This window comes from Centroberyx gerrardi, chromosome 9 (genome assembly GCF_048128805.1).
Source record: "Centroberyx gerrardi isolate f3 chromosome 9, fCenGer3.hap1.cur.20231027, whole genome shotgun sequence".
Taxonomy (NCBI): domain Eukaryota; kingdom Metazoa; phylum Chordata; class Actinopteri; order Beryciformes; family Berycidae; genus Centroberyx; species Centroberyx gerrardi.
The window spans coordinates 31,001,007-31,026,229 of NC_136005.1; the positions used below are offsets into that span (position 1 = coordinate 31,001,007).

At 40.5% G+C, this 25,223-nt stretch overlaps 1 protein-coding gene across 1 annotated transcript; it reads left to right on the plus strand.

Moving 5' to 3' along the window:
- The first annotated feature begins 307 nt into the window (after positions 1-307).
- Positions 308-23,379, plus strand: LOC139928641 (transcription initiation factor TFIID subunit 4-like). Its single transcript, XM_071921256.2, has 15 exons — positions 308-812; positions 1,491-1,612; positions 2,356-2,463; positions 3,154-3,288; positions 4,320-4,442; positions 4,861-4,950; positions 5,565-5,714; positions 7,135-7,267; positions 8,084-8,168; positions 8,356-8,516; positions 10,409-10,539; positions 11,017-11,142; positions 11,612-11,668; positions 18,654-18,783; positions 23,261-23,379. Exons 1-15 carry the CDS (start codon positions 308-310, stop codon positions 23,377-23,379), a joined length of 2,175 nt encoding a protein of 724 aa, XP_071777357.2.
- Positions 23,380-25,223: the final 1,844 nt, after the last annotated feature.

Here is a 25,223-nt window from a genome sequence, read left to right on the forward strand (position 1 = left end):
GGCAAGCAGTTGTAAATAATCATAAAAATTGATATTTTATCTAAGTAAATTGTTGCTTTGTGGGTTACATGTATGCCGAGTTGAAAAATGTCTCATAAAGATTCAACAACGGTCTTGATTCACCCTTTATGATACATGTGTCTTTGCAGATAAGCCAGGGAAGTTTAAATTGACAGATTTTTGAATGGAGTTCGGCGTGATGGTCCCTACACAAGACAGAACGAAACGTATTTCGACTGCAATTGTCAGCTCCTTTCATTAGCATGTAAAAATATCACATTTTTTCTTCCTTCTAGAAATAATAAGAATGTCCACCAACAAAGGGGTCGGTGAAACCCAAAGGCAGGAGGCCTGGGGGTCACCAAGTGATGAAGTCTCCCCCATTCAGATGAAGACATCAGAGGTCCCAACCCGCCTTGTACACCCCCCACCCACTGTGTTTGGAGTATCTATGGGTGACACCGTCCACGGCCAACCAAAAATCACCACCACCGGCCAGGCTCTCCAACCGGCCTCATCGACAGTGACCATCCCAGCTACAGCTCAGAGCAATGCCAGCAACACACTTCCAAAAACGACCTCTCCTCCTGTTCTGGTGGTAGCTAAAGTGCCCCCCCCGAGAGTAAGTGCCAGCGGTCAACCACAGTTTACCAAGCCGCCTCTGACTCAGATGGCCCCCATGACCCCAGCTCCAGGGAGGACCGTGGTGATAACTGTGCCGAGGACAACAGCTCCCCAGCCAGTTGCTGTGGCCCCACGACCGCCACAAACTGCTTCCCCGCAGCTCCCAGCCAATATTCAGATCCCGCCAGGTCAGGCCAGTTTCTTCTTCTCTAGTCCTGATATGTCACGTTCTGTTCTCTCTTGTATGGAGAGAATGCCTTGCCTAACTCATTAAAAAATCTGGGAATTTAATGTAGCAAAGGTACATACCCCATAAAATATGACTAAAGACCTTTTCTGAATTGTTAGGAGCCACTCTTCAATTCGGCATGCATACAATCCACAAAGCAAATAATCTTTTTCCACCAAAATACACTGTGGTGGGCGGAAGCAAGGAGTGTGAATCACTCTTAAAAGTTGGTTGTGATGAAACACTTTGTTTCTAATGTAACGTAACATTGGCTAAATCCGTACATGTGGGGTTTCCAGTGGATTTCCAGTCTTAAATTTTTCCATTCTTATATTTTCTAGATTTCTGGGTATTGAAATTCAAATTTTTCAGTTGCCTCTCGCCAACATGCGAAGTTGCCTAGTGTAGCTTGAAATTGTTTCTTGATTTGGTCGCTGTTAGATTTGTATTGATACTGAGCGTGCATGTGTACTATTCTGTTAAATTAAATTAAATTAAATTTGGTCCTCAATGTCCGTATACATGCAGTTCAGTTAGTACTGTTTTCTTGTTCCTTGTTGTCTTGGTTGTTAGAGGACAAATTTGTCATCCATGTACTGTATGTACTTTGCATTAGAGTGATTCTGTATTGTGGCAGGTATGGTGCTGATCCGCAGTGACAGTGGTCAGCTGATGCTGGTGTCCCAGCAGGCTTTGGCTCAGGCCCAGCAGGGACCAAGAGCCACCAGTGGTCAAACGCCCAGACTGCTGGCCTCACAGGTATGTGTCTGTTGCCATGTTCACGTTATATTGGAAGAACGGGATGACATGTCGTTGCTACAACCTGGAAGCATTAATGCGATTAACTTGTTGGAATGCCCACATCCAAGATGGCGATCATAAAGTCAATTGTTGAGGTGCTCTTTCTTGTTATCATGAGGTATTTAACGATCGACTCATGTCAGTGTCTGAAATTACCTTTTTGGTTCACCTGCCAAGGACTGGTAAGCTAAAAATATTTGCATGCCAATAATGATTTTTACTGTCCCACATAATTCGTATACAATTTTCATAGAAATATCTTAGAAAAATATACTAGGGATATTCCTTGCCAGTCACGTAGATACGTATGAGGAAGAATAAAGGCATGAATTCCCCAAAGAAAAAAAAGATATATATTTATTTTGTAACCTAACTTTAAAGACTGCAATCTTATAGAATAACTCTCTGCCACAAAGCTCATTCTACATATTATTTACAAAGCATTATTAGTATTCTAACGAAGAGCAAGTTTAATTCCATTAAAAACAAAAAAACAAAACAGAAATCCAGGAAAAGGAACAAGGAGCAATTTGCAAAACACACCATGCATGAATGGAAATGAATATGTTTATGACATGCAGTGAGAATACACAAATTCTTTCATAGGCAGTATAGGCTTTCACACTGGTTGTCTGTTTATGTCCAGTGTTTCAGACTTTCTGTGGTCTTAAACTGCTGTCATGTATGTAATTGCTCAGCAGGTATCTGCAGCAACTGCCAGTAAAAAACCTGAGAAGCTGACAGTGATCAGAGTGGCCGCCCCCCCCAGCTTCCAGCCAGCGCCGGTCCAGAAGACAGCTGTGGTGAAGGTACCAGACCAGGCTTCACTTAGTGCTGGTGTCACACAAAAGACTATAGTATGTCTGAGCGGTTACATCATGTCCATTCACTTGCCACTAGTGATTTCTCTAGTCTTTTTTTTTTTTCTTTTCAGAATATCCTTTGGGAGTAGTTTTAATTATTTAGGTATCAGCCAATCAGCATGTGTCCACAAAGTAATTAGTTCATTAGTAATTCAGTCATGGTTGTTCTATGAGACAAAAAAAAAAAATGTTTGTTTGGTTGATTCGACTCTAACAAGTCAGTTGACCCTTGATACATGCAAAGTATCAGCACTCATTTAGTTGTGATGTATATTGCTGAGCAAAAAAGGCTACAATTAGAAGGGAATAGGATGAAAAGGAAATCCATAGCTTGGTTATAGCTTTAGCTTAATTGTCACCAGAAACGGGCTAGTTGGCTATTTTCACATTAGCTATCAGCATGAGCCAGTTGCTCTTTATTTGCCAAAAATAAACAAAGCCTTTACAACATCACCCTCAGAAGCACTAAGAGATCTTTTCCATATTACCACCAGTCAGTAAAGGCTTTCATGGCTGCTTGTGGCTATATTTGACCTTTCTTCTGCACTATGGTTTTTTTTTTTGTCTCTATTGTGCAGCCTGAGCAGTAGGTGTGGCTTGTGACTAGTGTGATGTGTGACATTGTGTGCTGTTCAGGTGATTGGTGTAGCTTCCAAGCCAGCAGTAGTCCAGACACTCAACACTGTAGCTGATCGGGGGAGACAGCCTTGCTCTCAGACAGGTGTTACAGAAGGCAGCACACATACCGACCCACCACCTTCATTTACTCAGGTGAGTCACACCAGGCCTAGCTCTGACCTCCACTCTCAATTTGCATTTCACTAATAGAAAGAAAAAGAAAACAAAATTCCTCTCTTAACACATAATGTTATTCCTATGATCGATCATTCCTGTAATCTTAAAGGGGTATTAAGTAATCTATGATATTTATTCTATGATCAATTATGTCACCCTCTATCAGTGACTAGTAGGAATTTCAACATCATCAACAGAACTTTTCTCTGGCACAGCCCTCTGCCACCCCTCCCTTCCCCTTGATCTGTTATTGTAAGTTTATACTATGGGGCAGTAAAAACCTTATTTGTGGCTCCTTTTTAAATGTGTCTCTTGATTTATTTGTATATCACCTTTTAAAACAAATGTAACAAAGTGCTTTGTAGCATGGAAAAGGCAAAGTCTCAAAGTGCAAAATACAAGTGAATAAAAAAAAAATCATAGATAAAAATGTAAAACAAAAATAAACAAATACAAGGGGCCTAGCATGTATATGTGCAGAAATCGAAAAAAGTTACCAATGTAAGGCCAAAATACAGGACAAAAAATAATATTATCTAGATGGCACTGAATAGAGCGCATACTTCCACCAACGCTGTGCAAATGTCAAGATGCCAGTTCACTTTCAGTGAGTTTTCTTGGTCTGATGTGCACATGTTGAAAAGCATCTATACTGACCATGTTCTTTGTGCTATGTTCCGCTTAAACTTTAACTTAAACTTAAACTTAGCTTAAACTCCCAGCTTGTTCTCAATGGAGAATTCTATCTCCACTGGTTGTGTTCCTCACAATTTCAGGATGGCATGAGTTCAGTCTTTCCTTCAAAACCCTTCCTTGATTCATCAATCATTAATGAGTATAGACCCTTTTCTAAGTGACCTATCTCAAAAATATGTTTTTTTTTTATAGCTTATAACATTTTTTGTTTTATCCTATTACTATTTTGTTGCTGCAACAACCCAGTTTCTCCACAGGATCAAAGTTTCATCTTATCTTATTGATTGTCCCCTTACACCTCCCCCCTATAGGAAACCCTGGAGAATGTGAAGAAGTGCAAGAACTTCCTGGTGACTCTGATCAAACTGGCGTCCAGTGACTCCCAGTCTACTGCCATGGCCACTAATGTCAGAGGTCTGGTCAGGAGTCTGCTGGTACGTCTCCCTCCACCAATCCTTGACATCATGACGAGAAACAGTCATGGACTTTCTTGTCCCTCTACGAACATTTAGGAAGGTGCATTCAGGTGTCGCCTTTTGTACGCATTTAAGCACGCTCCTTTTCATTGTTTTCTATGGATAAATTATCTAAATTCAAGGCCATTTGAATTTTTCACCATTAATGACCGATTTCTTAGTTCTTAGAACAGGGTTATTAGTGCAGTATGCATTGTATCTGCTTTACCGGGTGTCCTTTTTCTTATTCTTCCCATTTATACTTTCACAACTTTCACCAGCTGTTTTCAGTCAGAAATTGGTTGGTTTTACCAGCTTTGTCTCTTTGTTTTGGTCTTAACTACCATGTATTCAGAACCACCATTCATTTTCATAAGTGTGACTCTTTTCCCTCCAGGAAGGGAAACTTGAACCAGAGCAGTTTACAGAACAACTGTACCGCGAGTTGAAGTCGACTCCACAGCCCTGCTTGGTGCCTTTCCTCAAGGTGACCAGAGATCCAACAGCACATTCAGACAAAGGGCAGCTTTTATTGTTGTTACATCCTCAGGGTGTCTGCTGGAAAACTCAAACTTAAAATGTCTTAAATTATACCCGTCAAAGTCGAGGCCTTAAAAGATCTTGATTACAGTTAAATAAAGCATTTTAAGTCTTAAAGCTGGGCTGTTCACGCAATGATAATACAGTTATTAGAGGTTATTTTTGGAAATTGGATAGTAGTATTGACAAATTCTTTAGATTTGGTCATATCTGGTAAAATAAGGCCAACTTATCTTCATTTTGGTGGTTAAATTGGTCTGAAATTGAATTCCAGGCAGCATTTAAAAATGTCTTAAAAAGTCTGAGATCTGTAGATACCTTTTGCTTTAGATAGAGCCATGAAACAGAAAACAGAAGGATTTGCTGTGCCATGTAATAGCAAGAAAATTAATCCATGAACTTAACCTAGAAGGGTTTATGCATCGGTGGGCAGGAAGGTTGCAGTCCTCCCACCCTGTTTACCCGCTCTATTCAGGTTTAGTCCTGTGGAGATCTTGTCAGGCTTGCTGAGGTGTCGACCTAACATCTTTCTCCCTTCCCCTCGTCTCCCACGGTCGCTAGAAAAGTCTTCCTGCGGTGCGCCACCTCACTGCAGATGCCCAGTTCTTCATCCAACAGGCCTTAACCTCCACCCGCAACTCTACCGCCCTGTCTGCCACCATGAAGCACTCCACCCCAAACACAGGCCAGACCCTCAAGCCCACCCAGCTGGTAAACAAATGTCTTTGCTTATTTGATCTCATGCTACCCCAAGTAGTCAGTTTAAAAAAAATAAATACTTGTTTACATTGTAGGCTTTTATTAATTAAAAGGCCCAGTCGTGTTGCATGTCTATTTTGGTGTGCAATGTATATTTTATCTAAAAACATTTAATGATCAATTCAGACTATATTATATGACTCGGATCTCCTCTCTTTATTTAGTCATAGGACTGTTTTTTTATATGAATAATTGAAATTTAAGTAGATATTTAAGCTCAAAAGTGCCAACATTTAATTATTCTGAAATTGCAAACATACATGGAAAAAAGAGACTGTGTGATCAGTAAACACACATTTTTCCCAGCAGGGGTATGACTGTTTTAATGTAATTTTCATTATCTGGCCTAATAATGTTTACATTGTAACCCAGTTAAACAGAGGCTGTAATGTTGCAGCTCACTAGCTTGTGCTTTGTCTTCATTCTGTGCCAGCATGCCATGGCCCAACGTAAAGCATAATTCACTTAGAGCTCAAACTGAGAACTAATCACATTTTACATACTGGTCTTTAAATGAGTATTCTCATCAATTTAAATGCTCCCTTCTCAAGATGCATATTAATATAGAAAGGGTTTTATTTCACAACACTGTATATCCATTTTAGAGACACTGTAGCTGATATTCATGACTCAATATCTTAAAAAAAAAAACCAATGATGCCTTACTAAAAAGTATTTTGTAGTGTTAGTACTTTGCATTGTAGTTCACAATTTTATTCCAAAGCGAGTCAGTCAAAACCATCCAGTGAGCTCGGTACCACCACTATGGGTTAAAAATATCTTGAGCCATATTTCCTCCCAATACTAAGCACTTTTTGGCCAATGTTTAGAGTGGTGCAAATAAGAACAGCTTTCGCTATTAGCTGTTGGTACCTCCTCCTCTGCAAATATTCTCTCTCAACACAGCCCTTGCTAAAGAATTGGTACTTTGGACCAGTCGCATAAAGATGGCTTGTGGTTTGACTTAAAGCATAACTTTGACATTTTCAACCTGGACCCTATTTTCCCGTCATTTTCCCTCATACCTATCAATTCATCCTTTCTCTCCCTGACTCATATTCCATTGGTTTAGACTTTTGAATGATCCCTCACTGCCCCAACATCCTGTTTCAACAGGAAATACATCAAATCCAGGAACTAAACATGCCATTTCATGGGGTCTTTAAGTTACAACTTAACCTCAAAATTCATCAGTGTGCCAACCACTAGAGGGAGCAGTAGGCCTAGATTTTCACAGGTAAATATCCAAACCAGCATATAAGGAATGTAAGGTGACCAGAATGGGTGTCTTTCACTTTAGAAGGGCCTTAAACATTGATGGCCAGCTGGAAAAAAGTTAATTTAGTGTTCCAATCCTCTTTTTAAAATCCAGTTGATCCAGCAGCCCAGAGGAGTGACTCTAAGACCTGCTGTGACGACCTCAGCCCAGTCCCGAACATACATATCTAAGACCAACAGAACCACACCCAAACACATGGTTATCCAGTCAGGACAACACTACACAGGTAACCAGGGCAGATTTTCACAGTGGCTTGTAGTTGCACAATTTCACCAGACTTAAAGCAATATTCCACTTAGTTTTAACATGGGGGTTATTCAGCTCTTGACCGCCCTGAAAACCAGAATGTAATCTACTCACCAAGATCAGATGCAGCTGGACGAGTTTGTCGCGTTCACATTTTTATTTCCCATTCATTTGAATGAGCCTGAAAACTGACATTTGTGAACAGATTCAACAACAGATCCTGCTACTGTGATTTTCATTTGACTGTGGGTCCGACGTTTTAGAACATAATTTCGCCAGATAGCATTTTTATTGATAGAAGAGAACATAGCGGAGGGATACCATTTAGGAGAAATAGTTCCTGTTTGGGAGACCGGATCTACTTTTATTTTTAAATTCTACTTTTAGTGTAAACCAAGAATGAAAAAGCAAAATGAGGATGGACCCAGGACTGCTTTGTTGTCTTAAAAGCAGGATATGCTGTTGAATATGTTCACAAACAACTGTTAAATGTCAGTTTTTAGGCTGTTTTCGTGGCTCATTCAAATGAATGGGAAGTAAAAAAAACGCTACAAACTCGTCCAGCTGCATCTGATCTTGGGGATTAGTTTATATTCTGGTTTTCATGGTGGTCAAGTGCCGAATAACCCCCATGTTAAAACCAAGTAGAATATTGCTTTAAATGTCCAACCTCTGCCGACAATTGATTGTTAAATCCCCACTATCAATATCACCAATTTAAATCATGTGAAACTAACATTGCTAAACCAAACACTACAGTCCAGATAACCTATTTTGTGTGTCACTCCTTTTATAGGAAATCTTGCTTGGAAGCGGCCTCTTGTTCCAGACCCGCCCTCTTCCACCAAATTTGCATTCAAGGGCAGTTCAGGATCCTACAAGTAAGACACAATGCCATTTGTCAATGTTTAAGACACAATTTTAGGCTTGAGAGGTTGTGAACATTTTGGTGATCCTCCCACTAACTTTCACTCATAGTGCAGAGCTCACTAACATGAACTCATGCACATAGCTGAGTAGGCAAGTGGTTAATTGTGTGTGTGTGTGTGTTTGTGTGTGTTGTCACAGAGAAGATGATGACATTAATGATGTGGCCTCCATGGCCGGAGTCAACCTAAGAGAGGAGAATGCGCGGATCTTGACCACCATGGTTGGCTCTGTGGTGCAGTCGTGCCAGGATCAGCCCTTCCTGTCGCCCGGCCCGCTGCTCACCCGAATTCTTCACACAGGTACCAGAAGAGCCGTGCAGACGCTTGCCAGAAGTGGGATTTGAACCAACACCTCCATTGGAAAGCCAGAAACCCCGGAGCCTTAAGCCACTGGCAATCTTGACAGTTAGAGTGTGTGGGGAAAACAAGTCCATCAAGAATTAATACATGGTGTTGCTGTTATCCTCCTGATTCCAGACTTTTCAGACACCTAGTAAATAAGGGGCATCAGTATTTGTGTTAACATAGTACAATAGAGGGAAACTGTGTCTATCTGTAGCTCTGGTACCAGGATTTCCCCTTCTTACCTTCCTGTGCATTATAACTCTACAAATAGGTGGCTAAAATAATATTTTTGAAAATGTTGAAGTGGGTACAAAAATGTAATATAAAAAGTAGGGGTGTCACGATTCTCCAAATCCACAATTCGATTTGACTTTCGATTTTAAGGTCATGATTCGATTCGATTTTCGATTTAAACTTTTTTTTTTTTCAGCACTGACGGCTATGCCATTGTTAGACTATCGAGTCTTGATTTGTAAAGATCAACAGATCATTGGTTTTATGCCCTGACAACTGTCATTTACATTTTTAAATTCTTCTTTAAAAAGATAGCATCAAGTGTGATGTAACTGCCATATTTTTTTTTGGGAATGTACCACACTAAGGCCATATGGTCAAATTTTTTCAAAGTTTTTCCATTTAAAAAAAACACAACTTTCCCTTTAATTTGGTACCAAATACATGGCAAGGCGATTCAGGGCGTCTCCTTACTGAAGTGTCATTCACAGTATGACAACAAAACAGATCCTTCCTATCTTTGCTAACGATAAGCTTTCAAAATACATACAAAACCTCCATCGCTTCAGCCCACACAGTAATAAGATCAGACATAATAGTCGCCGAACAAATATGGAAAAAGTCGCCAAACGTATATGGATAAAAGTTGCTGCAACCCGGCCAGTCCTCCTACCGACTCTTTGGCGCACCGCCTCCCGGAAAACAGCGTCCGTCTCCGGCGGTAAGAGCAGGTAGGTCCCGCTGTTTAGTGAAGGTGATCTTGTGTCTTGTTTTATCGAGCAAGAACAAGCGATTTCGATCAAAAGACTTCAACTCACAATATCTTCGTAACTTTCCACTACATACGGCGGGTCGGGTTCTGTCTCACAGCACAATCTAACAGCTTCCAGAAGGTTTTTAAAAGCGTGACGCTTAGCCGGCGAAGCCATTTTTACCGGTGGAGGACGACTAAACCCGGGGAAAATCAAACGTCTCAGTGTCACCAGATATACAGTATGTTCCGGTTCCGGTTCGTCGATGACAACGTGAAGTATATATAAACAAAGCTGATAACTTGATTTTCAGTTTTTGGTACATTTTAAACGATTTAAAAATGACGGGCGCTCTTGGGCGCTATAGTGAAATATAGAACGGGCGCTCTCTAGCAGTTACGCTGTGTCGTCATTGAAGTGTTGTTTTTTTTTCTTCAGACACGTGCAAGTAGGCAGGGGTGGAGAGAAAAAAAATACTGGGAGAATCGCGAACCTGCTTGTGATTTCGAAGGTCGAAATCGAACGCTCATTTCGATCGATTTAGAATCGAAATCGTGACACCCCTAATAAAAAGGTTCTAAATTGATAGTATAGTGATAGTCTGCATATTGAGTATGCTTTCTGCCTAGTGCAGCTTTAAGTAATTTGCTGAGGGCTTGTAGTCCACTTCAGTAAAATGTAACTGAAGTTAACGGTGCTTCTGCTTGACTGAAATATTTCCTTCAGGAGCTGCGGTGGAAGCCCACATTAGAACGGTTCCCTTTTGCACTTAAAGAGGTATCTCGCTCAATTTAAGGAGTAATTTATGTTATTCCTGTGTCAAAGGGATTGATTGTCTGGTGTATGTATGTCTCGTGTCAGGGGAAGCACTGGGAGTCACTGAAGTTGGTCCAGAGGTGGTCGCTCTGGTTTCTCACGCCACTCAGGAGTGCCTCCGAGGGCTTCTGGAGAAGCTCACTGTGATGGCAGAGCACCGCAAGATAGCTCTGAAGGTACAACACACACACACACACACACACACACACACACACACACACACACACACACACACCAGTGTTTCCTCTGTTAAAAATTACTGGCAGAATATGAGACACACACATGCCATGTAGCAACTGACAGTGTAATAAATGTCAGATAATGTAATAATTTGTCATTTTGTAATAAAATATCAATGAGTCAAATGTAATAAGATAATGTTGGTGCATCTTCAGACTAATATTGTAATAAAGTTACCCTACTTGTAATGTAATGATTGCCAGTTAATGTACAGTAATAAGGTATCACACTATCAGGAAAATTTACATTATCTGACATTTATTACTTTATCAGTTGCTACATGCCATATTCCTCACATGTTCTCAAAATGCTGTACACCTCAGTGCTGCACTTAATTCTTGATAAAACATTACATTTCAGACTCTGCTTGTGTGTGTGTGTGTGTGTGTGTGTGTTTGTGTGTGAGTGAACAGGAGGACCTGTGGCATGCCAAAGTGAGCGAAGTTCGCTCCCAGCTTCGCTTCCTGGACGAAGTTGAGTGTTTGAAAAAGAGGAGGAAAGATGAAGAGGAGAGAGAGAGACTGCTGCGTTTGGCCCGGGTAAACTAGCATCATATTTAGAAAACCAGACAACTGTTCTTAGTTAGACTGAAATGAGACTTTAACCACCATTATTCTTGTTAGAAACAATGTTATTTTCCAAACTGAAACACTTGTCTATGAAACTGAGGTTATTTTTTGGAATTGCTTGGCCATCCATTAACATGATGGTTGATTTACCTGTTGAATAATAACATTTTTCCCGTTTCGATTTCATTCCCATTTTAAGCCATAGTAATGAATATGAAATGAGTGTATATAAAAACCTGACCATTGGTCCTGTCTTAGCATTTCCTTTTAATAAGTTTAGCTTGTGAGCTGTTGGAGAAATTTGCCTAACAATGAGTGTTTCAGACAGCATTTGATCTGAAACCCTGATCTCTTCACATTTCGGTTCCTTAGTTTTCTGCCTCTTTGCATGTGAAGATGCACCACACTAACTCAACATTTGTTTATTTTGGCATCACAGAGTCGCTCAAACACTGAGGATCCACAGCAGCAGCAGCTGAAGCAACGAGCCAAAGAGGTGTGGATGTGTTTTTATTCTGTGCACCAGGTTTTCTCAGGTTGGAACAGCCTCTGCAACAGCATTGAAACAGCATTTACAAGACATGACACTAAAACTTTACATTGGAACCAATACGAATGAAATTCTTTGTAGGTGGGGTGGCAGCCCCACTTGGAGGGCTGGACCCCTTGATAATCCATTTGGGGGAAAGTGGTGGGAAGACTACCCATTGATGAGATGATGAAGAGTGTGTTTTAGTTTTTGTCACCCAAGTTTCTGTCAGGTCAAACTTCTTATCATTTTAAGTGGCATTAAAGCTCCAAACTGTAGAGTTTGATAACTTTGGCAACCCTTAGTGGTAGTGTTTTATGACAGCTGTCACAAAAAGACAGCTATACAAGTGTATAGGAAGGATGAAGCTATCATACTGGATCTCTGTTGAGGGTGCTTTATCATCAGCCACCTCTGTAATAGTAGAGCAAATATCAATGGTGAATAAACAGGCACTCCTACACAATGCTCTCTGCGCCTGTTGAACACCAACAGTAACACTAAGAACCTTACAGTGACCAACATGTTCTCAACAGTGCACCCACGCGCTTGCAAGCTATACAGCAGCCTCTGCATGCACATGCCTCAGCGGACTCTACTCATATTAAAGAAGTTTGTGCATGAAAATAAATTGAAATGCCTGTGAGAATTGTAGCTTTCTATCAAGAATTAATTACAAAAACATTGCATACCAATGATGGTAAACAAACAAATGCTATTTACATAGCAATAATTACAACAGGTGTGGCTACCACAACATTTTCTCTCTAACATGAAATATTCACTTTTCATCATCATCAAAATGTACGAAGAAGAAAATAAATACAGAATAGTCATCTTGATGATTAAAAATAATTGCACAATTGAACAATATAAAAATGGAAGTGTTGATCAGTGAATTGCAACACCTAAGCCATAAAACTAATTTACATTATGAACAGATTTTACTCTAGATTTTAAACAGCAGTATGTATGTAGTAGCCTACACGTAACTCATAATGTCAACCAAATAGACACCTAAATTCTGTTTTTCAGATCATTGGAATTATATTTTGTATTTGGAATACCAAATATAAAATAAAAGCAGATAAGTGTAATCTCATTACCGTGTAGGTGACGGGTGGCAACCTTACTTAGTATTGTTTGACAATTGAAACAACAATATCTTATATCTTGGGTAATAACTGTGGGTGGAGGTAATAACAGAATAATTAATATCTCCAATAATAATAGAAATTAACACACAGTTCTGTGGGAGAGAATGAACCAATTTCATTTCATCATGCAGGGAAAAATATTGTCTGCGTGCGGATGTGTTCAGAATACTCGGTGAGACTGAGTCATGCTTTATTTTAAATGAAAAAAAAAACTGTGGCGTGTGTCTCTCAGCAAATGCGTTAGAGTTGGCAATGAGTACATGAGCAAGAGTGTGAGGGGACGAGAGCGGGCAAAGCGGAGAGCAGCTGAGACAATTGGGCCAAGAAGAGAAATGCCAGAAACATTGTAGCACCTGCCTGTTCAGACACACATGAAGCAACTATGCCAAACTACTTTTTTTTGCTTGCCCCGGGCAGTCGGGCAACCGGGCAACCGTTGGTCGGTGATTAGGCGGCCGCCTGCCCAACCACCCCACCAAGGACGGACTCTGCTCCCTCTTCATTCCCCACTGGTCCCGGGACTCCTAGCCCACACACACCACACACTTACCTGATCGCACAAACACTAATAAAATTGCCTACGGGCCCACTGTTTTCAAACCTGGCCTGGCCTCTGCCTCTCATCCTGCCACACTAGTGGAGAATGTGGGCTTTCTGACAGGTAGTGCGTCTACTCGGAAAGACGCAACACTCCCATCCATCCGCCCCTCCCTACTCCCAGCCGAGGCTCACGACTACCACCATTGCTGGAAGAGAAAACAAAGAGCACTGGTCTGGCCGCCCCGGTAACTCCCGGGAGAAGATGGAGGCTGTCGAGCTGGCACAGGCCGCCCTCTCCATGACCGGACCAATCCAGAGGGAGGGAGAGAGGGTCCTTGCCACCCCTGGAGAGGACCCTGGGAGGGCTGAGATCCAGAACCGCCCCGACTGGAGGGTGCCTCAAGGTCGGCATACCAGGCATACCGGGCATAAAGGAAAACTTGAATTATGCTGCACAAGCTTTTTGGAATAATTTTATGGTATTTTTTGCTGCTTTTGGAACTCTAAAGACCCAGCTGCCGTTCACTTCAGTTGTTTTGGGGAAGGCCGACATGGATCTGCTCTAGCTAACTCGCTGTGTGTTATGTGGACATACAAGCTTGACTGGTGTTTCAACTGACATTAGGTAAAGTAAATGGTAACAAAATTGTCATTTTTGGGCGAACTATTCCTTAATTTTTACCATCACCGCAACCATCAACATAATTTTCAATATCAACATAACATATCCAGTATCTTTGCTGTTGCTGCAGTGATGTTGCTTTCAAGAGCCAATTTCTTTCTTGCTTGTAGCTCTGCCTTCATTTTATCTTTTGCCCTCAACAGCATGCTTTTGTTTAAGAGCCTTCAACCTTTCTGTGGGTGGATGAGGCAGTAGAGGACTTGCTACTGGTTGAACTGGTTCATTGGTGGAAGTCCTGCTTTTATGGCTCATCGTTCTCCCACTCTCCCACTGGCACTGATTTTTATCATCTTGTTGTTCAGTGTCTTGAAAAACATAAGGGCTTGAGAAACAACCACATATACATTTGCTTGAGCAGTCACTTTTTTAACTGCATCTTCAAACTGTTTTTCAACTGAAACAACTTTGGCAGACACCACACTGTGGTCAATCTCAGTTAGTTCAGAATGTCAAGAAATTAGTTCAACTGCTGGACTTTGTCAGGATTTACTCAATCATGAGTGGTTCAGTACCATTCCATTTACTTGATGGCTGTGAAAGCTTTGATTTTCTTCCTTTTATCAATGTAGTAGGTTCACCTCCAAAGCCTTACCAGTTGGCTTTTTGCTGAGAAGACTGAGACAATGGATGCATATTTTCACTTTGGGAAGGAGCTTGCTCAGCCATTCCAGTTACATTTTTCACAGAAACACAATATCCAACATCAACAATTTAATATATATTTGAAACAATCCATCATGAAATACACTTCTGTGCTTGATCATTGCCAGTTGGAACAGAGCGATGCAATCCACAGGATGTGCTAACCAACTGCATTGGCCATAGGCCTGTCAGACCCTCCAGAACTACAATTTTGAACATGCAATGAATTGGTGACTACATGAACGCACTTCCACATCATCAGACTGAGTCAGTTTGACTTCATACATGAGACAGTACAATTGCAATTACCCACATCCATGTAAGGCTTTCATCTGAATTCTACAATTTATCAACATTTACTCATGTACTCAAAATGCAAGCTGATAAAACAATCCACACATGAAACAAAAGAATCCACAGTCCAGCAATCCAGTTGTATCTGTAGTTTCCAACATATACGTGGACTCTTTCTAAAACTTTCCAATGACCAATTAGACACCAGCATACATGTCCAATGCATTCATATTTAGATTTACTTGGTTTTGATTATTGTTGTTGGTCTTGATGGCAGGTGGCTCAGTGGGATAAGGCGCATACCATGTAACTGCAATGTCCTAGGTTTGAGTCTGACCTAGGACCTGTCGCATGTCATCCGCCTCTCTCTCCCAATCCCTCCTTTCTCTTTCTACTGTATCTATCAAATAAACGCAAAAAATGCCCACAATGTTAAAATAAAGCCAACAGGCCTTTGAATATTAAAGAAAATTCCTGATAATTTCCTAGAAATTATTCTTGGGAAGTTCCCTGGAAAGGATGCGTTTCCCAAATTTCACAGTGGAAGCAGCTGCCATACTTTATGAAAGGTTGCAAGAAGATCTACACTTACAGCAAGGCAAAGGAACCATGAGAAGAAATATCATAACTTGATGATAGATTCATTGTCAGGGCAGACAGTGACAAAGCCAACTGTGAAGGACCACAAAAATGAACAGGCAGAAGCAAGACTTAAGACCTTTGGACCTACACCTGGAACACCTAAACAATGTTTTGAAGTCCTTTTCAAAAGGTCTTGGTCCGAACATGACTGAAAGAGCTGCAGACAGAATCAGCAAGTCCATCAGTACCCTCAAGGACTTCCTAGACACCACCGACATGGGGATGAAAGTGTTATGGTCCAGTGGTACCCAGCATGCCTCTCACCAGGTAGCGGATATATAGCGTTATTCAGATCCCAACCAGGCAGAGAATTCAAACCTTCCCTGGTTTTCACAGGATCCTTTCGGCCAAAATCAAATACAGCAACTTATGTAGGTGGATTAGAGACAAATTGATGAAGTGGAGGAATGTACCTTTGTGAAAACAGTCAATTAACATTGTTGTAAATATGTTAACTTTGTGTACTCTGTTAATATCTTTTGATTCACATTTCTTTTTCCAAAAATGTACTTGTTTATATAGTGTGTATATATAGTTATATAAATTGTTAATAACTGTATGCTCTTGCGTATTTATAATGTTGTTACTGTTGTATAGATTATATATAAATGTACATAGATATAGATTATCAAGATCTTCAGCTCGTACTGAATCCAGTAGGAGGAAGAGTGAACACATCTTTTCCTTAGACAAAAGCCGTAGTGCGGTTATTTGTTCTTTTAATGCATTTATGCCCTCTAATTCTGAAATAACAGAGGAAATGGCTTTATCGACCCAGCCAACACTGCCATACTGCATCACCGCCATTGTTGTGTACGACTCTGCTGCGTTGCGTCTTGTGTACGTCACCCCCCTTGGATCAGCATCCAAAATTGTGATTGGACTGTCCACTTTGTGGCTGGACCCAGCTCATTTATAACCTTCTATCTGTGAGACAGGGGTAATGCGCTAAGAACTTCTGCGCCACCTAATGTAAGCCACTGGGACACTAAAACTTCACCAGTTAGCCTAAGCCTCGCACCTTAACGTATAACTGTGACGTTAAGAGAAGGTACCGTTCAACAAGACCCCCTGAATCCCTGTCCTCCTCTGTATTATGGAAACCCTAACACAATCCATGAAGTGCTTCTAGTGGTCACCCTTCAAAATCCCTAAAAATCCCCTCCTCTGAATGAACATTACTACCTAAATGAACAAAACAAAATACATAGGATGCAGACGATTCTTACTTTTAAACTTTGCCTATGGCTCAACCCAAATATGGCCTTGAGCTTTGGCTTCATAAACTGACATTATGGGATAGAGTCATGGGCAGTAGCCTACTCTTGCATGTATTGTAATCCGCCTAGGAGGCCGGTCCTTGTCTGGCATTGATACCAGAGTCCTGTACGTTCACTGCAGTCGGGACTGGTCCAGTTTGATCACCAGTTCTTTGGATGCTTCGTCCCACACAGTATGTTGGTTTTTATGTTTGTAGCATTCCGGATAGCTGTCTCCATCTCCTCACACTTTATGGCATTTATATCTGCTGTTAGACGGAGACTCTTGGCATCAAGTTGGTAAATTTAATTCTCAGCTTCATCCAACCTTGTCAAAATCCCATCGACTTTCGAGCATAATCCTGCGTTGGTGTCCTTAATACCTGCCTGCAGAATTGTCAGTAGCCTGCTCGCTTGACGCATTTCCTCCATGGCTTTCCCAGAGATTCCTGCATGGTTGACGTAATGCTTGCTTCACCTAGCTCCCTGGCTGCCATACTTATGGCCACAGAGGTTCTGCTGCTAGCCTTTCTTACTGCTGCATTTCACCAGCCATGCTAGCATAGTTAACGTTTTGCTCGGCAGTTCATGCTTTGGAGTTGGAATTATACCCAGACTGTAATTTGTGGCAGAAGAAGAAACCTTTGAGGTAAAGGTTGGTGTTCTTGGGATGTTCATTTTAGCGAGTCATCTTAATTTCCTGTCAGGTCAGTCTTTATTTTTAATGATTATTATATTATTTTATTATTTTTTTTTAATATCAGGCCCACAATCTTCATCTTCTGCAGTAGTGAAGAAGCTTGAGATTTTTCTGCTCTCTTGGACAACGCATACTCCTGAGAAGTTTTGTTTGGGAATTCTTTTAATCCCTGCTATTTTTCATGCTAATTGTTCGTTTAGTAATCCAATAGTGTGTGTAATGTTTTGCGCCGGCAGGTTGGGGAGAAGGGTGAGGGAGATGAAAGGCACTGGTAGCAGCACGGCTATTTAAGGAGGCGGCGACGCCACACAGGGCTTGTTTTTCCTCTCGGCTGGCTCATCGCTCCCAGCGATCACGCTCCCAGAGGTTTCTCCACAGCAACGAAATCTGTTCATTTACATGCCCCAGTGCCGCCGCCCCCACACAAACACTCAACCACTGCACCGTAGCTAGCGCTCCGGCCCCCGCCAAGTCTGTATGCACACACACACACACTCGCACAGCTCTGGAGTAGGTGCGCTGCTAATTGAAACTGATCTTAATTGAGCCTCCTTTCTGACGCTGGAGCTGCAGCCTGCAGCGACAAGAATGTGAGATGACAGTTTCGTGTGAGAGATCCGGCTTGAACAAAGTTTGTGTGAATATCAAATATAAACAATATTGATTTGTGTATTTATTAACTGAGATAACCCCATGCCAAGAAAAACATGGACATTTTGAAGATTAGATTTCTCATGAATGCGTGAAAAGGTCTTGTGCACATGCAATACCGTCACATGCCCTCGTTATAGTAAATCGTGGCCTCGAAATTCCTGGGCTCCATGAGATAGAGATGCAATACCGAGAGACTTTTGAGGTAATATATCCTTGTCCAGTTAGATCGAATGATGAATGTCCTGGAAAATAATGTCCTAAAAAATTGTAGGAACCCTATATTGCTGTACACTTGTTTGACTCTTTCAGTCTCTTTTTCCTGCATCTTTTTCACTGCTCCCACCGCCCCCCTCTCTCTGTCTGTCTCTCTCTCTGTCTGCAGTTACAGCAAATAGAAGAAGCTCAGCTGCAGCACAGAGAGGCCAACCTCACTGCTCTGGCTGCCATCGGGCCCCGCAAGAAGAGACTCCAGGACCCGGCAGGAAGCCAGGTCTGTCTGGGTGTCGGGGAGGGTTTTGTATTTAAAAAACAAAAGGTGCAAGGGTTTAACCAATATGTTTTTTGAAGGCCGATGCCTTTATTTTTGGAGCAAAAAAAAAAAGTCTGTGCTCTAACCGCACACTCAAGACCCAGGACAGTGGACTTGATGCAAAAGGATCTGAATGAAACGCATGAATATGATTATTTTCTCTGAAACTTCAAGAACTGGACTCTTATGTCATCCATAAATGAACGATATATCCCATACTGTGCTTAAGTATTCTGGTAGACAGTCCATCCTACACCCTAAAATTCCACTGAGTCCCATTAAGGAACATGGTCTCAGCTTTGTTAGCAAGAAAGATAAAGTTAAAAAATAGTTTAGACTGAAAACACTGTTCAGAACAACTGAATACAATCTAAATATGACATCTGAGTAACAGATGATTAGCAATTTTTTGCTAGTGTGGCCATTTAGCCCGAACAGAGCAAAGGAGGTGAATACTTGTGCAAAATAGGTTTCTGTTTTTCATTTTATGCTTTAACATAAAATTCTACACATTTGTTTTCACTTTGATATAACAGATTGCTTTGCATAAAAGAACAAAACAATCCTGAAATAACTTCATAGCACTTAATTAACAAAATGTGGAAAAAGTCAAGGGGGGTGAATACTTTGGCAAGACACTGTATTTCAGTGACAGTTGATCATAAGTTTCGTTTCCATTTTCCATGGATTGCTTGGAATAGAATTTTAGGTACAAACTCAATGTGACATCTAGCCTTAATTGTCTCTCCAATCCACATCCTGCTTCAAGCTGCTGTCCAGCTGTTGACTGAGCCAAACATGGGAAATCAGCATGAGAATGTTATATGAAAGCACTAAACTTTTACGCATCATCTGTCTAATAAAGTCAAATGATAATCTGATGACGATGAAATAAGTAGAACACCCACGTCATTCATCCTCGCATCCATGAAGAGGGAAAGTCATTCACAGGTACCTTTTGACCACACACATCCCCATAAAAATACACATGAAGGCATGAAATAACATTTGTCTACATAGGAAGGGCAAGAAATATTTTTTTCCACAAATACATGGATTACGTTGAGAAATTGAATCAATGACTGTAATAGATATAGTCTCTTGCTGTTACGTTACTTTCTCTGTGAATTAACATTACATTTAAATATGATGTGTAAACATCATCAACAAAGGGGCTCAATTTCATGCATATAAAAACTTACAAGTCCATTACATCTATCAAAAATACAATCACTGCATTGAGAATTAAAGTAATAATCCGTGACATTTTCATATAAAAAAAGTTTTGCTACTCTCTATCACTGATTGATATAACATAATAGTGATTCAACCTATAGCCAGTTCATGAAAGCTTTTACATTTTGGGGAAAATCCTCTGACGCACAGAAAGTGATGTGTTTTACATTTGTAGTTTGTTTGCAATAAATAGAAGAAGAACTGGGTAGTTATCAGGAGCAGTGATAGCCACCATGATTGTAATAGATATAGCCAGACAGAGAAAAGAGCGACACCTACAGAAACTCAAACTTCAGCGAGGTACTCTTGTCAGCTCAGAGTGTTTTATTGTCAAACTGGGGCAGACTCCTACCCCAGTCCTCCCAGCATCACCTGGGTTCACGTCAAGTACGAGCTCAGACACATAGGAAGTCTACAGCTTGCCGGAGCGAGCATGTGCGAGACTGTTAGTTTAGTTTAATGAGTCTCTAATTCTGTTTATTTAATTCCTGGCCCTGCAGGCGGTAGGTTTAAAGATGAGGAGGCTTGGTAAACTGCAGACATTTCCCAGTGCCTTTGAACTCCATTACCCAGCGGAGCCGGCTGCCTGCCTGCCTGCCTCCCTCCTCTCTCTTTCCTCTGGTTGCCACAAGGCTTCCTTTACCTCTTCACAGGCCTCGCCTCAGTCGGTGCAGGAGAAATGCATGAGAGGAAGTTTGGTGTAGTGATGTCAAAAGTTTGGAGTGTAAGCTCTTTTTAATATCTGTCTCTGTAGTGTGTTTCATTTTCACTCTTTAGCATGTGTTATTGTACATTTTTAGCACAGGGATAGGCTGAGAACCGTCCAAAAGGCTCTTTGGGCCATTTTCATATTTCACCGTTTAGTCTAGGCCTATAGAATTACACAGCAATAATAATAATCTTTATTTATATAGCATGTTTCAAAACCCAAGGCAAGGCAAGAAACATAAAAGTAAACCATATAAGGGAGGTCAAAACAAAAGATCATTTCATAAAAGCAAGTCTATAAAAATGTGTTTTAAGAAGTGATTTAAAAGATGATACAGATTTTGCAGCCTAAGCTCCACATGCAGGACAATCCAAAGCCCTAGTAAAGTAACTAAATTCTTATATTAGTTAGCCTAAGGTCAACAAAATTTTTAGAGGGCCATTATCCTCTCTCTGTCTGTTTGTCTCTCTCTCAATCCAATTCAGTTACTTTATTGGCTCTATTTATACTCTATTTCCAAAACCAACAAACAAGTTTATACATTTATATTGAGGTGATTGTTTGGCTTGAAAACATACTATAAACTGGCACATAATCATCAATACTGACTACAAAATTGAAGTCATATGTGGTCGAAATGACTTAAGACCAACCTTTTTTGACGGGCAGTCACTGATGTGTGTGTTGTGCTGTGTTTAAAGTAATGGCTGGATTTTGTGCAAATACAATTCAGTAATATGTTCGTAATATGTTAGTAAATGGCTAACCCAAAAAATTAGGTTATGGCAAAGGGAGAACTTTATTATGAACCACGTGTAATTGAAGTATCTGCATTAGTCAGTAGCTTAATGTGAATAAATGTATTCAGGCCTTAGTCAAGTGTTAGTACAACATTAGTTCATGCGTTAACTAACATTAATTAAGACAACCTTATTACACAGCTTTGTTAAATACTCAATTCTAATTGGCTTATGAAGGCATTCTGAGGTCTGTTAATTCTGAATAACAGAAAATTTTGTGTAGAGACAAAAAAGTAGAGGGACATGTCATAGAGAACTCCTATTCTGGAATGGGACCATATGGCAGCCATCTTACCTGCATCCACTTCTCAACTGGCTGTAATTGGAACCAATGGTGAAAGTGGCTTATGCTGCCATTATAATGCCAATATTTTTTTTACTGAAACATCACTACGACTTTTTATTTAGTGCATTGTGTGCAAGACAACTGTGACTGTCTAAAATGGTACCAAACATGAGGCATTTTTGTAGTTTTAGTTACAGGTAAACTGGACCCAGGCAAGATGGCGGACAATTATCCCATGGTTAATGATGTAATGTCCCCTCCACTGTTTTATCTCTATGCTTTTTCACATTAGTATCACTCCACAGTCAAGCAGTCCACTCCATTTTGTTGATTTCTAATCAAATTGACTGGTGCCACCTTGTGGCCAAATGACGTTCATCCACGGTTACTGCAGACAAACATTTGGCTAAGATTTTCCAATATTACATTGTTTATTCTACTGATCAAAAAGCAGAAAATCTCAGCAGATATGTTTATGTTGCTATGGTTACAGTTCTGCTACAGTGTAGCCAATAGATGCTTGCTACAGAGGTTGCTATGGTTACAGTCCTGCTGAACAATTTTTTGTAAGTTGTAGCTTGTAAACAAATCATTTAAAATCAGTATTTGGTGTCAAATGATTAATGTCTTTGGTAAGTAGCAGAGCACCAACCTTTGCTCAAATACGGACTTCTGGATCAAAGGAAATTTCTCTATGGAGAAAATGAATGGTGTTTCACATTACTGTCGCAGTCAGTGATTTAAGCTGATTTTTATAAATATTTAGCTTTTTATCAACAAATTTCTATTTCAAATGGCACAGGATCCACTGAATTCAGATGCCGCTTTTAAATCGAAACAATTATTTTGCTATTTTAACAGCAAGCTAACACTGCTTTGTCTGGTTCCTTTACTGGCTAAGTAGTTAGCATAGCATAGACCAACATGTCTATTTCTCTGGCCGATCTGCCATCTTTTTTCAAAGATGACAACAAACATATTAAGAGGGGTAAGACTACAGCTCCAGTCATGTGGGTAACAGCAAAGGTATTTTTTTAGCGTGGACGGTAGCTCGAAAAACAGCTGTGTGTGATGTGATTGTGCGACTGGTAGCTAACCACTTAGCTGTTAGCAAATTGCTCTATAAAACTACACCAAAATTTTGTCAATTATAAAAAAAAAATTGAAAAGCTATTTTTTTCATATACAAACGTAGAAATGTCATATAGTTTTGTAAAAGAATTAGGAAAACCCCATTCGTTTCTCCCATACGCTATCTATTTTTTGATCTGGAAGTCTCGAAAATGTTAACAAACGTGAAGGAAATGATGACATGACTTCTGAGGCCACTGTACATCCGTTGCTTATTATAAAGTGTTACTGGAGAGCGTTTGCTTGTTAATACAAATGTACTTACTTTCATTGTGTGTGTCTCTCTCTCAGGTGTCAGTGTTACCCAGGCTGGGTATTAAGAGGGTGACTCGGGTCACGCTGAGGGACCTGTTGTTGTGTATGGAGCAGGACCGCTTTCTACGCCACTCTCTCACTCTGTACAAAGCAATGCTGTGATAACCTCAACTCACCGCTCCTGCCATCAATATGATTGAATTAGCCCAATCATAACCCTTTCTTTTCTGTGTATGTTTACAAGATCCAGAGTGCCTTAGTGTTTTCAGAGAAAAAAATATTTTTTTTACCTCAACTTTATTTATTTTATTGCACTTTTTGTTGCTGTTCTATTCTAAAACGTCTATATCGATGTTAATTATCTAGTAGCTATTCAGTGTGTCGTTTGGAAGACAGTGGCGGATCAGTAATAGTCACCCGGTCACTGGAATAGCACTCATTGTGTTTTTGGTTTGGATCTTTGTTATGTTCCTTTCAAAAGAGAAAGATTCTCAGGTTGTTGGAGTAATGAACCTGTGAATTTAATTAAACATGATAAGAATCCTTATTGACTATCTCTGTCTCCATCTCAGCTTCACAATCAACTTGTCACAATTGTGAAACATGGGAACGTGTTATGTCTTTCTAGGAGAACACTCTACTGTTCAACTTAAAGTGAGAAAAGGAAAAAGTCTGGAAAAACTGCCAAATTTGAAAGTTGACTGCGACGCTCCTGATTGAATAATTGATTACTGAGATGCATGCCTGGTGTCCTGGATCATTGGAGCCTTGTGTACACTCAGAGGTGAGTATCCTTAGTTCAGTAGACAGGACATGCTGGTTTTGCATGTAATATGCTCTGCATGTTACATTTCATGCACACCACAATCTTGAACCAGCAACCCTCTGGTCTTTGGCAAGGCTGAGTTGGCAATGTCACCATTAAAGTGGGTTTTGCTTGGAGATGGAGAGATTCAAGATGCTCTAAGACCACACAACAATCTATTAGAACAACTTGGGCTGTTGGAGCCCATTTAGAAGCTCTTTTAAATGCATTATTCAAGGGAAAGGACACATTTTCACTCTTGTTTTTCTCAACCCTGTAAGAAGGAAAAAGCATTTTTGTATGTATGCTACTGGATGCAAATCTGCGTAATTGTCCTTCAGGGAGAATATAGTCAGCATTACAGCATTCAGAAATCTGAATCTGCAGGAGTATTTGTCCTTGTTTAGATTATTAGTACCAAACCTGAAAATGTACTCTTGGCTTCCTCTGGGCCACCCATGCTAAAGATGCACTCATGGTACTGTAAAGCACTTGGATAAAAAAAAAAAAGGCATGTGTTAAGTTGAAGTGTTAACATGAGTTGGAACGGTGAGGAAAGGAAGAAACGGGGATGAATTTTGGACAAACACGCCATGGTAATAGGGGGAATTAAAGCAGTTTCATCGTCTCGGCTGCTTCCTGGCTAAGATCAAACGCCCCGTCTGTCCTGTGACTGCCTGTCAGATCCAGGAAGACAAAGCCAATTTAACCTTATTAATATGGATGAATTCCACATGTATATTTATATTCTCCATGTAGTCCGTGAGGATCTAACAGAATAGGGGAGGAAGCATTAAGGTAATTGACCCACCTTGCACTCCACATTTCATGTTGCTTTATACGCTCCTGTCAGACTGATGGATTGCATTTCCACAGGCACAAAAGATCTGATTTTTGTTTTTTACCTTATGTGAAAGATTTCATCTTTCTCATTGGTGTCTAAACAGGAAGAAGTCACATGGCATGATAATTTTCCCTGTTTTCCCGTCATCTGATTTACTGTAAATACGTTCTGCCTGCTGGGACAAAGCGTTTAGAAAAACTCTTCTTAATTATTATTCATTTAAAAAGTAATCCCATTACTTTACTAATCACTCAGCAGGAGCAGTAATTAGTTACATTCCTCGTTCCATTACTTTCCGTTTCGTTGGCAGTAGGCTCCTTGTTTTCCCCCCGAGTTTCACATTGCTGTGTTTTGCGT

Bases quoted from the DNA above. Each gene is read 5' to 3' on its own strand.
- LOC139928641 (XM_071921256.2), top strand. From the start codon at position 308: ATGTCCACCAACAAAGGGGTCGGTGAAACCCAAAGGCAGGAGGCCTGG. The intron at 3,289-4,319 runs GTGAGTCACACC...TCCCCCCTATAG, and splicing joins CACCACCTTCATTTACTCAG to GAAACCCTGGAGAATGTGAA. The intron at 7,268-8,083 runs GTAACCAGGGCA...CTCCTTTTATAG, and splicing joins GTCAGGACAACACTACACAG to GAAATCTTGCTTGGAAGCGG.